Source organism: Glycine max, chromosome 17, assembly GCF_000004515.6.
Source record: "Glycine max cultivar Williams 82 chromosome 17, Glycine_max_v4.0, whole genome shotgun sequence".
Classification (NCBI taxonomy): domain Eukaryota; kingdom Viridiplantae; phylum Streptophyta; class Magnoliopsida; order Fabales; family Fabaceae; genus Glycine; species Glycine max.
Window position 1 is genome coordinate 15,519,309 of NC_038253.2, and position 14,607 is coordinate 15,533,915.

At 34.1% G+C, this 14,607-nt stretch overlaps 1 protein-coding gene across 2 annotated transcripts; it reads right to left on the bottom strand.

Moving 5' to 3' along the window:
• Positions 1–411: 411 nt before the first annotated feature.
• LOC100788223 (beta-1,4-xylosyltransferase IRX14) lies at positions 412–6,298 on the bottom strand. 2 transcript variants are annotated; one of them, XM_006600871.4, is made up of 4 exons: positions 5,184–6,298; positions 4,370–4,918; positions 1,091–1,129; positions 412–1,006 (listed from the first exon to the last, which is right to left on the bottom strand). In XM_006600871.4, the coding sequence occupies exons 1-4, from the start codon at positions 5,906–5,908 to the stop codon at positions 775–777; spliced, it is 1,545 nt and encodes a 514-aa protein (XP_006600934.1). In that variant the 5' UTR covers positions 5,909–6,298; the 3' UTR covers positions 412–774. The 2 variants fall into 2 exon arrangements, with proteins under 2 accessions (XP_006600934.1, XP_003550043.1); XM_003549995.5 differs by lacking the exon at positions 1,091–1,129.
• Positions 6,299–14,607: the final 8,309 nt, after the last annotated feature.

Below are 14,607 nucleotides of genomic sequence, written 5' to 3' on the forward strand. Positions count from 1 at the left end.
AAAACAAAATCATTCTACGCTTTTCTTTTACTATGTTTTTACATGAGAAGTTAGGCATGATTTTTCGTAAGTACTAAAATTCTTATTTGGCAAGATTACTTAACTCGTGTATAAAATGTACCTTTGAAAATGTTGTGTCTTTACATTAAAAATGTATATGTGCTTAGATGATAATTGATAATCCAACACAAGGTACAGAATAACAATTCCATTTACAAAACTTGACTTAGTTTTCATGGATTCGCCGTGTAAGGGTTATGGCCTATGTGAGATTGTGAGGAGCTTCGTGGATAACTCTGTAACTCTACTATGACTAATGAAATCTACCAGTTGAGGAAAACAAGAAGAGGAATCAACAAACAAATTTAAAAAAAAAAATGAAAAGAAAAGGCAACTGTGGATATATTCCTGTGAAGAAGAATTTCTATTTCATTGAAAAGATTGAAGAAAAATTATACAAGCTTCCTCTGATGAAGCAAATGCTGCAGAACAAAGTTGACATTACCTTTCAGGCGAACAAATATATATATCACCCCAACAAAAAAATGAGGGAAAAAACAATATAGAAAAAAATTGTTGAAATCAGACTCGAATGCACATATGCTGGTCCACCGTAGTAACTACACGCAGTATATGAATCCTATTCCTATTCCTATTCCTATCCAGTAAGAACATGAGCTTCTTCATCTGTTCAATCCAGATTCTTGTCAACGAGGAGCAGCAGTTTCGTAACCACAAGGCACAGTGTATTTCTAAAATGCACATATTAACATTTCAGTTTTGTTCAGAATGTGTAGAGACTTGCACACCTATCACTTTGGCATCATGCTTTCTCTTACTTCGAGTGCGCCTCGATCTAGATGTTCTAGTCTTTGTAGAATGCTTGGTCGTCTGATCTTGTGTGCCAAGTAGCTCTTTTTCATTGATTGGGAGCTGAGGAGGAGCATCTGGCCATGGAGTGCGTTTTGATGGGACTGTGATGTCCAGAGGAGGGTCGATTATCCATCTGCATGAAATTGCATCAAATGGTCAGGGATATGCTCATATGCACCGAAAACATGGTAATTTAAAGTTCTAAGAAGATATGAACCGGGTTATATTTGTTGGATGAATCTGATTGAGATGTGCCCTGAAAATAAACTTCATGATTTTCAGAGAAGATTGAAGGGATGAAAAAAAATGATGCCATGAAATTTGAGAAATGACTTTTCTGAGGGTATTAGCTGGCAGAAACAAACTATTAACAGAAGAAACAAGTAAATGAAAACAGAAACCAAGAAAAACATAGGGCATGCGTATATATAAAAAATTTTCAGAGAAATTATAGGGATGAAACAAAAAGAGATATCATACTCCACACATTTGAAAAATGACATCAGATTTTGAGGGAACTAAGTAGCTGGCAGGTTGATATTTCAGAAGTCAAACAACAAACAACTCAATGAAGAATGAAAACCAAGAAAAAACAACGGAAGGTCATGAATATATGATTATAATCAACTATAAGAATAATCATGGGTAAGATCATATAAGAATAGTTTAACTTTATGAGCACACAACCATGTGTTCTTCAAAATTATCACTTGTTGAAAAAACCTGAAATGAGTAAAACAGAAATGATAAATAACATCAACAGTTTTTCACTGTTAAAGGACCTTACAAGTTACTCTCTCCAGTCTCGAATGTAAGCAAACAAATTCGTTGTATCTTGGTCTCAAATATAAAAAAATCTTAACTAATTTCGCCTTATTTAATGATACTATTTTCAAAATACTTTTCATATAATAGGGGTTTTATTTCCGAAGACTATTTTTTATGCTTGATATCAAATTCCAATGAAGAATAATTTAGGAAAAAAGTTTATTTTTTAATTGGGATTGACACAATTTAATTAAGTCAACTAATTTTCTTAATAATGTGAAATAATTTTTTTTTTACTTATAATCTGAGACCAGAGGGAGTATAACTTAATTTATAGTTAGCATTTTAATCACTGTTCACTTTTTTATTTGCATTCACTGAGTGAAGAACTTTAGAAAAGATGATGCCAGAATACTTGCTTTTATGACAAGTGACTACACATACAAATGTAGGAAAATATTCTGAAAATTCGCTGGACTATGACACAGATCCTAAGCTCAACATTCACAATCAAATATCCAGGAAGTCATGGACAAGTTGTACAGTAGCATATTCTGATAATTCACTGGACAAAGACACAGAGATCCTAAGCCCAACATTCACCATCAAACATTCAGGAAGTCATGGACAAAAATCCAGTGGCATATTCTCTAAGATATCAACTAAAAATTTCCATCTAACAACATTGGGTTGTACAGTTAGATGCTATTTGGTTTTCTTCTAAAGAGTTCAGCTAAGTGTGAAAACAAACATGACTTTTGTGTCCTGTAGTTTCTAGCATTTGATGGGAAAAGGAAATCTACAATGAGAAATGATTGTTGCACAAGAAAAATTATCTCACAAGCTAACACAAGCTTTATGAGCCAAAGGTAGGAGAAAAATGAAGAGAATGAAAAAAGAAAATTAATTGAATAGTGGCAATGAGAGTTGTTGGAGAAATGGGTACAAGTAACAGAACCCATCTACAATTCTATTTAAAGGAGCTATCAGCTATCACAAAAAATGGTTCAAGTTATTGATATTGATTTAACATGTGATATAAAAGGACTTAACTGAACCTATTTCTCTGCAATTTGGAGCTAATGGAGTACCTAGCACCAAATAAATCACTATATCACAAATTCCTTGTTATAATTTTGATATTTTGAGTTCAGACACATGGAAAGCCTGCAATCTACACCGAAAAGCCTGTAATCTCCCTCAACCACATTATATTTCCTTATTAAGTAGTATATACGTGTCTACTACTACCTCTATTTCATATCTATTGATGTTTTAGCCTTCTTTTTTTTCAAAACTATTGGTATTTTATAAATATAAAGTCTTGCTAAATTTTTCCCCCCCAATATCCCTATTTAATAATTGCTACAATAGTAATTTATCACAAGTAATGGGATATTAAATAAGAATACTTCAGTCCAAATACAACAATATTTCACATATAGTAAATGCTCTTTAATCTGTGTGCTTTATCCTTAAACATCGATACATATGGAATGGAGGTAGAATATATCATTATGATCATGCAATGTTGAAATTGTGTAGTCTACAATAAGATGTAATGTTATGTTAAAACCTAAAGTACTCACTTTTTTTAATACTAATAGAGTTTAATGTCTATGCATTGATGGTGTAAAACAGCTTTATACCATCATTCAATCACAAATCACCATTTGAATTATTTTAAGATCATTATTTTAAAAGTCAACAAACTTACCATATATGGTGGATTGCGATTAGATGACTATGTAAAACTTTTTACACTGTCAGTGCATAACCTTTTTTTCTCATACTAATAACCCTAACTAAATAGAAAAACAAATAATGAAATATTAGGTACTATTGAAACTTAGAAAATGGGGAAACTAGTCCTAAGAGATAATCTTTAAGAAACCCTAAAATGTTTTAGGATACAATCTAAATATTATTAAATACTCCAAATAATTCTTAAATACAAAATTGATATTTATGAGACATTCTGACATTGCCCATCGAACTAGAGCTTACTAAGCTTTAAGTTTGCTATAAACAAACCCTTTCAAAATACTAGTATATGTTTGAGGTGATCTAGTAGTCAAGTTTCAGTGAGATTTGGTTGAGTGAACCAGGTCTCATACTTGACCAGTTATATGTCCACAATGAAGGCAGGATAATCAATAGAAAGGTCTACAACAAAGGCAGGAGAATCAATAGAAAGGTCTACAACAAAGGCTGTGAACTCATGTGTCAACAATGAAGGCAGACAGCAGTAACAAATAAGTCCACAATTAAGGCTAGGCACTACATAGTCACATGTTAGTAGTGAAGGTTGAACTCTTACATAGTGTTCACGAATTGACTCAAAATCAAGGCTGGACACTCGCATGCCAGCAATGAATCTGAATCTTCTACTGATCAGTAGCCAATTGAAGTAATGCAGTCAGGTTCATATTAACCATAGAAACACCAATTGCATTGTATATCCTTTTATTTTAGCATACTACCAAGAAAATTAAATATCTCAATCTAAAGTGTTGAACACTCTAATTTTCTGTTAATGTCGACTTCTAGCTTTCATCTGTTGCACCAGCAGCATCACAAAACTAATCCCACACAAAATCACATATATGACTAAAAAGAACAATATAGACTTAACTTAAGTACTATTTCTTTATACCAGTCAAGTAAGCTGTTTCAAGGGGAAACTTTATAACAGTAAATCATAGGTAATTGAGAGAAGATGACTCACTGAGCAGGGAATTTGCTGTCTGTGCGAGCTTCAACCCGCAGCCACCAAAGCAAAACCTGGCGTCCACAACTCCCAAGTGGTTCAACCACATGAGTCTCCCTGAGCAGAGACAGTGGACTCTCTATATCCTCATCAATCCCATCTAACTCTTCAAGATCCTTAATCCAGTCCGGCTTATCATCAAGATCCTTCCAAAGCAACCTGGAATTCAACACAAACCCAGCCCACTCAAGTTTTCTGGGCAACACAGGTGCCAGATCATCTATGTAAACTGCACTTTTGCCAGCATATCGCAACTTATTAAAGGTATGCCACCCAACCAAATTATTGGTCGCATTACAAGCAGGACCTTGCACTGGCATTGGCGGGGCCTCCTCCTCACCCTGTAGGGTCGAAGATTCATCTGCACCACCTGAATGGACAAGAATCCCAACCGAAACTGCACCTATCCACTTCACACTTTGAATCTCATCAAACAGCTCCATGCTATGCATATTGCTATCATCCGCAAACATCACAATTCCATCCAGCCTCTCTTTTCTCACAATCCTGTTCCACCCGACGACAAATCAATCAAATCAAATATTTTAAATAACAACAAACTAAATCTTCAAAACCATGCAATTACAAATGCTTTTAATTTTAATCTTCAAACGGATGCAATCCTATTTGAGCCAGGTAAGACTATTATAGGTAACAAACTATTCATTATGTGGAGCAATTGTGTCTTATGCGCCAATTAGCGGGAAAATCAGTATATCTCAAATTGAAAATATAAGCATTGGAATTAAAAAAAAAAGGCAGAAATGTTGACCTTAAAGCATGAAGGCGCATTCGAGCCTCCAATTTGTGTCTATCGTTCCACGAAATCGGCATTCGGTGATTGAAGCCAACGTGGATGGTTCTGAGTCCTGACTTGGCTATAATGGAAGCGGTCTCATTGGTGACGTGTCCGGCCTCCACGACGATCCAAACGACTTCGTACGGCGCGAGCATGAGCGAGTGCATGACGCCGCTCAAGTGAAGCTTCTGGAACGTGCGCACGTGCGTCGGCGTGACTGCAATAACCGTTTTCGGCATTTTCACTCCGAACAGCGTCCTCTGCTCCCTCTGGACTCTCTCGATTATGCGGTGCGCCTTCATCACCTCCTCCGGATTCGGATGCGGCCACGGCCGGACTCGGATCCCGTGCCGCCCGACCACCACACGCCTGGCGGCGGCGGTATGGTTCGCCGGAGTCGCCGCGATGCTCTTCGCGATCGGGCTGGCGGTGGCGAGGGCGGAATGCACGACGAATGGAGCGGAGATTTCGCCGCCGCCGCGGGAGGCAGCGGAGAAGAGGAACAGGAAGACGAGGCGGGAGAAGCGGAAGCCGATGACGACGCTGACGAGGCAGCACGCGGCGTGGAGGAGGAGCCAGGAGGTGCTCGCCGCCGGCGACTTGCCGGAGACTTCGGCGGAGGAGTCCAACGGCAGCGATCCTCTGAAGCTGTTGCTCCGGCGGTTGAGGTAGCTCTGCTGCAACGACGAGAGCTTCATTCTCTCTCTCTCTCTCTCTCTCTCTAAGTCAAAGAGAGAGAAAGTGGAAGATTGTGACGAAACTTTGAATCTAATAATGTTGAGTTGCTTGGAAGCTAGAATTAGAAAGAAAGAATGAAGAGGGTAGTGAAGGGTGATGATGGTGATGGCAATGCTCAACGTTGAATTGAATCGTTCAGTTTATTTATTTATTATTATTGAGTTTATGAGTAAATTGGGATTAAGAAGGTGATAATTGGGATTATAGTAGCAGCGAAACTAGAGGGGGTACACGTGCAAAGGCTATTGGGTAGAGAGATTTGATTTCCCTAATCCCTGTTTACTGAGAAATTAAAGTGTGTAGACTCATTTATTACCTAATCAATGAAAAGGGTGAAGTCACTAATTAAGGTCAACGAGGCTTAAACTTCTAACCGCCTAGTAGCAACTAGCAACTAGCAAGTCTTACCAATTTCTATATAGTGCTTCCTAATAAATGGTGGGAGTAGTAATTAATAAAAAAAAATTAAAAAATGTGTTAAAATACGTTAAAAAATAAAGGTAGGAGTTTATTAATTACTCCCTCTTAAATCCAAGAGTCATTAAACTAATTCACATATTTCTTTAAGAAAATTAGTTATGATTAGTAGTATTAAATTTATTAAAAATTTATATTATTTTACAAAAATTATTTTTAAGTGTATTGAGATTCATAATTTTTCTTTTTTCACTTAATTATTTTTCACACTTAATTAGTTTAAGCATTAGTCTTTTTATTTAATAGAGATAATATATTTATTTTTAAATATATAATATCTATTACAAAACAATAAGGATTATTTTGATAAAAATTAATTAATGCAAAAGATAATTTGAAAAAATTCTTATAAAAATAGATAAATAAAACAAAAAAAATTATTATATTTAGCTATGCATGAATATATTTTAATAAAAATATTTTTTGAATTTTTTTAAGAAAATTATTTTGATTTCGAAACTAGTAAGGTCTTAAACGTAATAATTGTTGCCATTTTTATTCAATGAAAAATAGTATTTTTTATTTTTATTTCTTCTTAATTATATAATTAATATTCTTTGAATATCTTGAATAAAATATGAATAATGTTAACAAGTGTTTTCTTTCATGAGGTTATATTTGACTAATTATTTCAATTAATTTATAGTTGATTTAATTAGTTTCTAAATTTATTTTATTGGAATAAAAATAAATAGTGAATGAATTTATTATTTTAATTTTATAAGAAAATTTCAATATCATATTTTTTTCCTTTAATAAATAGAAGGAAATCTCGAAACAAAACCTCATGCTCACAATACTTATATAATTTTTAAGTTTTTAGTTCCTTTAATCGGAAATTAATTGTTTTAATCCCTATAGGAATATTTTTAAATTTATTTTAGTCTCCATTGTTCAAAATTATAAGAACTAAAATGAAGTAAAAAATTTATATGTAATAACTAAAATAATTAAAATGGGTAAGTATCTACTCTTTGTAGTAAAAGAATGTACCTACATACATATGTGTCACCTTCTCCTTCAAAGTTAGCTTCAAATAAAAGAAAAAAATAATCCAAATTCTTGTCACATTCTAATTCAAAGTTAGCATCAAATAAAACCAAACAAATATTGTAAACTCTTAAAATGTCCAAAGTACCAATTTGACCATTAGTCCATTTAAAAGTCTTAACATTTGTGTTCAAAGAGTATAGAGTAGCATATCTTCTCTTTTGTTTATTTTCTAATTTCACCGAAAGTGGAGTAGGACATCATTGTATTTTGTTTTCCTTTAAACCTTTTCATCTACTCTTTCAATTCCTTTTATACCTCTCCACTCGCTTACTCTTCGTCTTCCTCTCTCCGTTTCGATTCACTCTTCACACTCTTACTCTTACAAGTCCATTTCATTTTCAAGGTTAGTGTGAATGTTGAAACCTCATTTTGCCATCTTCCTCTCTTACTCTTTAGTTACCTCTTTATTTATGTTAAACCTATTATCTTCCATAATATGTGTAATCTGGGTTTATCATTTTTTTGGGTCATTAATAACTTGCTTTCCTTTCATTGTATAGTTACGAAAATGACATTCTCTCTCTTTATGGATATCCTTTGTGTACTTTTGTTTCTAACTTCATTGTTTATCCTTTTTTGGTAGATTAAAAAGTTCTTTTTTTTTTTTACTTTGTATCTTGAGTTTATAGATTATTTATTTAGTCATGTTTTAATGCTTATCTATGTAATAGTTCATCATGGCACGTAAGCCCAACTCCATTATGGACATTACTAATGAAAAGGAGACTTGTAGAATTCGTGTACGTGTGATTAATATGTGGAATGTTCCAAGAGCTCCAAGGTTTAACATTGAAATGATCTTGATGGATGAGAAGGTATAATATAGATTATTAAGGTTTATTGTCAAATAATTACCATCTTATATCACTTTTTTTTTAATATTTTGCATAGGCTGATAAGATTGTTACTCAAATTAAAAATGTTGATCCTGAAAAGTGGAATGATATTGTTAAAATGGACAAGAAATATATGATACAAAATTTTGAAGTTGAAAACAATACTAGACAGTTTAGGGCAACAAAGCATGCTTTTAAATTAAACTTTGTCAAAGCCACAAAAATTAAAGAGTAGGATTTTCCAATGATATCGAAAAATGGTGTATGATTTTACACTATTTGATGATGTTCTTACTGGCAGTGTCAATCCTGACTACTTAATAGGTATGTTTATTACTTATTCCTTATTAAGTCCACCCATTGTATTCAAAAGTTAATAAAAATTGATATCATGAGCAGATGTTATCGGAGAGTTAATTGATGTATTGTAATGGAGCCTAGATGGGAAACCCAAAAAGGTGGTGTTCACCATGAAGGATAAGTGGTGAGATATTTTCTATCATTCTAATTTTAGTCTTCAATTGAAATATTTCTAATTTTCCATATAATTGACTATAGTTATTATGTTTTGTTTTTTAATAGTGGCACCATTGTCACTTTTACTCTATGTGAGGATTTTGCATTCCTGCTGAAAGATTATTTGGACAAACACGAAAATGGGCCAGCTATATTTCTACTTCATCGGGCAAAAATTAAGGAAGCACGAGGTCATTATTTCTTGAATAATAGCCTCAATTTCACTTCTAATTTATGTACCCAAATTATAGATTATATTGTGCTTGCCTTAATAATCATAATATATATGTAGGGGCTTATGCAATTTCCATTCAAAACTCAATGTATGGTTTTAGAGTGTTTATCAATGAAGATTTGAAGGACATTGAAGATTATAAAAATGGGTACTAATTATGAATCAAACTTCTTTCTTCAATAAAATATTAATTTTTGGGACCAATACATTGAGTTTGTGACAAATACTTTTTTTTTTTTTATAGAATAGTTTAAAATAAAGATATCTCTATTGTAGATTGGATCCGAGTCAACTAAACCTTGTGACTTTCAGTCAAAGGATGAGTGAAATCTCTTATTCTTCACAAATTACTTCAGAGGATAGATTTCTTTATAATGCTCAAGTGAAACCATTGAGTGAACATTGGGAGTTGAAAAAGGTAAATGTATTTGTTCTATATTTAACTATTTATTTGCTAGGATTGATTTTGAATACTTATTAGATTTCACTATTAAAATGATGTATAAACACTGTGATGTTAAAAGTTTTAAATATTTTTTTGCTGGGAATATGTTTGTGTAATTGTTGCCACAATAACCAAGTTCTCAATTGCCAATGGTTGGATATACGAGGGTTGTCCAAAATGTAACAAGAAAGTTGACTGAGAAATTTTCATAAACTTGTCAAGGTTGTGGAAATGAAAGTGCAACAACTGTGTCTAGGTTCTTTGTTTAAACCTTTTGTTTCTTATGTTACATAGGTTATGTATATGTTTCCAATTGATGTGTGATTAAATCATTTATAACTCAAGTTAAGTTATCTTATATTATATAGGTTTCAATTGGAAGTGAGAGTTGCCCAACCCAATGAAACTACCAACTTTACTTTATGGGATAAAGAAAGTGCAAGTGAGAATAAACAACACATGATTGATTAGGTCCAACTGAAAAATCTAATAGTGCTTCTTTTAATAATTCCTACTTTAAATAATCATAGTCAACTTACATTTTTTATATATTTAAATTTGATGTTTGAGTTGGCAGGAACGTGAATTTGATCCAAGGGACATTCTAGAGGCTATTGATAAAATACTGGGAAAAGATAGCTTTTAGATTTAAGGCTATGCCGAACAATACCCAGTATTCTATGCCACAGATATCAGATGATGAAGATTTAATTATCTCAATATTGAGGAGACTTCCCGCAAATGAGGTCAATAGAATTGAAAATCTTGATGGTTTATAATGAGACCATGTTGAAAATAATGAGTTTTTATTGTTTTTTAATTATAGGTTCCTGAAATTGAACCTGAAATGTTAGATTTGTCTATGAAGAAGAGTGATGATTTAGTTTATACTGTAAGTTTTGGTTTAACCTATGTTTATTAATACTGAACTTACACATAAGGTAACATTTGTTGTATTTATATACTGCCACAACAACAATCCTTATTAGCTAGTGGAGAGTTTGATCCTGAATTTCAGTGACTCCTGCAAAGAGAGAATTAGTGGTCTCTAAATCTTAGCTGGAACCAGTACCATTTGAAGACCTGCCAACAATTCAATTATCCTCTTCCAAATTATCCAAGTATATAAAGTCTGAGTAAAACATGGTTGGAGGGAAATTAGAAGGATTTTGAAGCCTGCTTATTTTTTGGGTTGTTTAATGTTACCTTTTGTGGTTGTTAAATATGTGTGTACTTAATTATGGTTATGGTTCACAAAAACTATTTATTTTGGGTTTTGTAATATGTGAATACTTATGGTGATGGTTCAACAAAATTGCTCTATTTTGGGTGGTGTAATATGTTAATACTTATGGTGATGGTTCACCAAATCAACCTTTTCTGGTGTTATATAAGCAACTATCTAACATGCTTAAACTAAGATATAAAATATGCTTTATTGACTATGAAATGTTTCATATTGCATCAGAGCATATGTTATAAAATGTTTCTAATAAATGGATTTTAATATCTACTTTTACTATGCTTCATAAATGGCTATGAATACTATCTATTTAGTCTTAATCCATGATGGAGGCAACTCTCTTTGTATATCATTAGACTCAATATCATTAAGGCTTATACCTAGATATTAACAGTTGTTATGTCAAACTACTTTATTTGACTATCTGATAGTGCAATACCATATACTGAAATAAATGTTTAGCTAAAGTAACACTGATACGATTGATAGTTCTAAATAGTTAGAATAGTTTTTACGATAATACTATATTAAGTTTAGAAACTTGTAGGAGGCATTCATCTTTATTTTAAGCTTTAAATGTATTATATATATAAGGGCTTCAAATAGTTTAATAGTTTAAGTAAGAAATGTGATATGTATCTCATGTGGAAACACCTTTCCCCAAAAAATGCAGTGCCTACTCAAATCAAATTGAGTAGATGAAAGGACAATTGCTATAGTTACGCAGTAGTGTAATCATAATCTATACTAAACAAATACTATTCCCTATGTTTAGAAGACCATGGTCCATTCACTTACACCTTATATTTGTTATGCCTATTAAATATCCAATATAGGTTAAGGGAGAAAAATAAAGTTTTTTCTGTATAAACCTTGTATGCAATACATTTTGGATGTGCCTCTATAGGACCTTGTGAAACTTAAACTCCAGATCCTTCTTTGAAGTGATTCTGAAACCAGGTGATAAGAATCCAAAAATTGCCTAAATATAGGGACCTATGACCAGGAGTAAGACCAAACAGTCAATGGATATCCTCCAACAAATGATAACAAACATACTTAACAAGATATAATTGGAGAAGGATGAAGGCCCAGAGGCAGAGGCACTACTAAGAATATTAATTGTTGCTGAATTCCCAAACTAATTTGAAGGCTTGTGCCAAATATGTTCTTTTTTATTTATAATTTTTTCGTTGTAATTTTGGCCCAAACTATTTTGAAGGCCCATGTCTATTTCTATCTTTTCGTTCAGATACATTATATGTATGGATTTCGTTTTCAATAGAATGACTTTTGGCATTTGATAAAATTTGGTGAAAGCTTCAGTCTGGGTTCCTTGTCGAACCAACGTCAGACTTATCGAGGTAATCCTTGAAGAGGACTACAAGGAGATAAAGATGGCGCTAGTGAGGGCCAACATTGAAGAGGACACTAAGGACACAATGACTCATTTTCTGAGTGGCCTAAATCCTAACATCAGAGATGTTGTTGAATTACAGGAGTACGTGGAGTTAGATGACTTGCTGCATAAGGCAATCCTGGTTGAGCAGCAGTTGAAGAGGAAAATTGCAGCAACAAGGAACTCATCCAACAATTTCAACCAGAATTGGACCAACAGATCCAAGAAGGAGGGAGACAACTCGTCCAATCCACATGGAAAGTCAGTAGTGTCCAGTGCTGAAACCAAGCATAATTCTGCTTCATCATCTAACACTGGTACCAGAAACATAAAATGCTTAGGCAGAGGACATAGTGCTTCTGACTGTCCAACTAGGAGGACCATGATCATGAAGGCAGATGGAGCAATCACCAGTGAATCTGAAATCAGTGAAGAAGAAGAAGAAGAAGCGAAAGAAGAGCTTGAGGAGGAAGCTATGCAGGGTGATATGCTAATGGTGAGAAGGCTCTTGGGAAGTCAGATGCAGCCACAAGATAACACCCAAAGAGAAAATATTTTACACACCAGATGTACGATTAATGGTAAGCTTTGCTCTTTAATTGTTGATGGAGGAAGTTGTACCAATGTTGCAAGTTCCAGGTTATTGTCCAAACTTAATTTGGATATTAAGCCCCATCCTAGGCCATACAAACTTTAGTGGCTTAGTGAAGATGAAGAGGTAAAAGTGACTCAGCAGGTTGAGGTGTGTCTCACCATTGGAAGATACAATGATAGGGTGCTGTGTGATGTGGTTTCAATGGAGGCAACTCATATACTGTTAGGAAGACCATGACAGTATGACACCAAAGCAGTGCATGATGACTTCACCAACAAGATTTCTTTCCAGCACCATGACTGGAAGATTATTCTTAAACCTCTATCCCCTAGAGAAGTGTGTGATGACCAAATCAGAATGAGAGAAAAAAGAGAACAAGAGAGAGAAAAAAGTGAAGTACCAAAGAGGAATAGGAAAAAGAAGAGTGATTCACTTGAGAGAAAGAGTGATACACATGATAGAAAAAGTGATACACATGAGAGAAAATTTAATTGTGTAGCAAAGGCGAGTGAAGTGAGGAAAGTGTTACTTGCTTGTGAGCCGCTCTATCTATTGTACTGCAAAGATAATAGAGTTTCTGTTGATAATTCTAATGAGTTAACGATTTTTGCATCTCCTAGTGTTGAACTCTTATTGTAGGAATTTAAAGATGTCTTTCCCAAGGAGACTCCTCATGGACTGCCACCTTCAAGAGGCATAAAACATCAAATTGACCTCCTTCCAAGAGCTTCATTGCCTAACAGGCCAGCTTACAAAAGCAATCCCCAAGAGACTCAGCATAAGGATGCATATGCTAAAGTTAAGCGTGTGAAAAGATTGCATGAGCAGGTGAAGGTTCAAATTGCAAAGAAGAATGAAAGCTATGCCAAGCTAGCCAACAAGAATAGGAAGGAAGTGGTACTTGAATTAGGTGATTGGGTTTGGGTACACATGAGGAAGGAGAGGTTCCCTAAACAAAGGAAGTCCAAACTTCAACCTAGAGGAGACAGACCTTTCCAAGCACTAGAGAGGATCAATGACAATGCTTACAAGATCGATATTCCAGGTGATGATTCTGAACATTTGAGGGCAAATGCTTTCCAAGAAGGAGGGAATGATAAAAATCCTAAAACTGCCCAAATACAGGGACCTATGACCAGGAGTAGGACCAAACAGTTAGTGGATACCTTCTAACAAATGGTAACAGACATACTTAACAAGGTCAAAGTGGAGAAGGATGAAGGCCTAGAGGCAGAGACACTACTAAGAATATTAATTGTTGCTGAAGGCCCATACTAATATGAAGGCCCATGCCAAATATGTTTTCTTTTATTTATAATTTTTTCGTTGTAATTTTGGCCCAAACTGTTTTGAAGGCCTATGTTTATTTCTATCTTTTCGTTCAGATACACTATATGTATGGATTTTGTTTTCAATTGAATGACTTTTGGCATTTGATAAAATTTGGTGAGAGCTTCTCTCTGAGTTTCTTGTTGAATCAATCTCAGACTTATCAAGGTAATCCTTGTGGCGTCTACCATGACTTATCTTCCCTCTCTGGAAGTGGTGTCATCCAAAACTTTGTAACTTGTATCAAGCGATCCGCTCCTAGTAAGGATCACATCACCATGTGTGTAATTTTTTTTTCCTAACTAATATATCCATTTGAAGTTATTATACTTTAGATGTTACACTAAAATAGGTTGACTTAAATGCGCGTTGAAGGTAAGCTTTTAATGGGGACTTCACAAATCAAACTCAAAGAGATCACTTATTCCTTATATTCATGGGCCGTGAAGGCTAAAGTTAGTAAATTCTGGTATGTTGTTGAAAATATTAGAGACCATCAGATTGGAAAATTTCACATGATACTGTTTGATA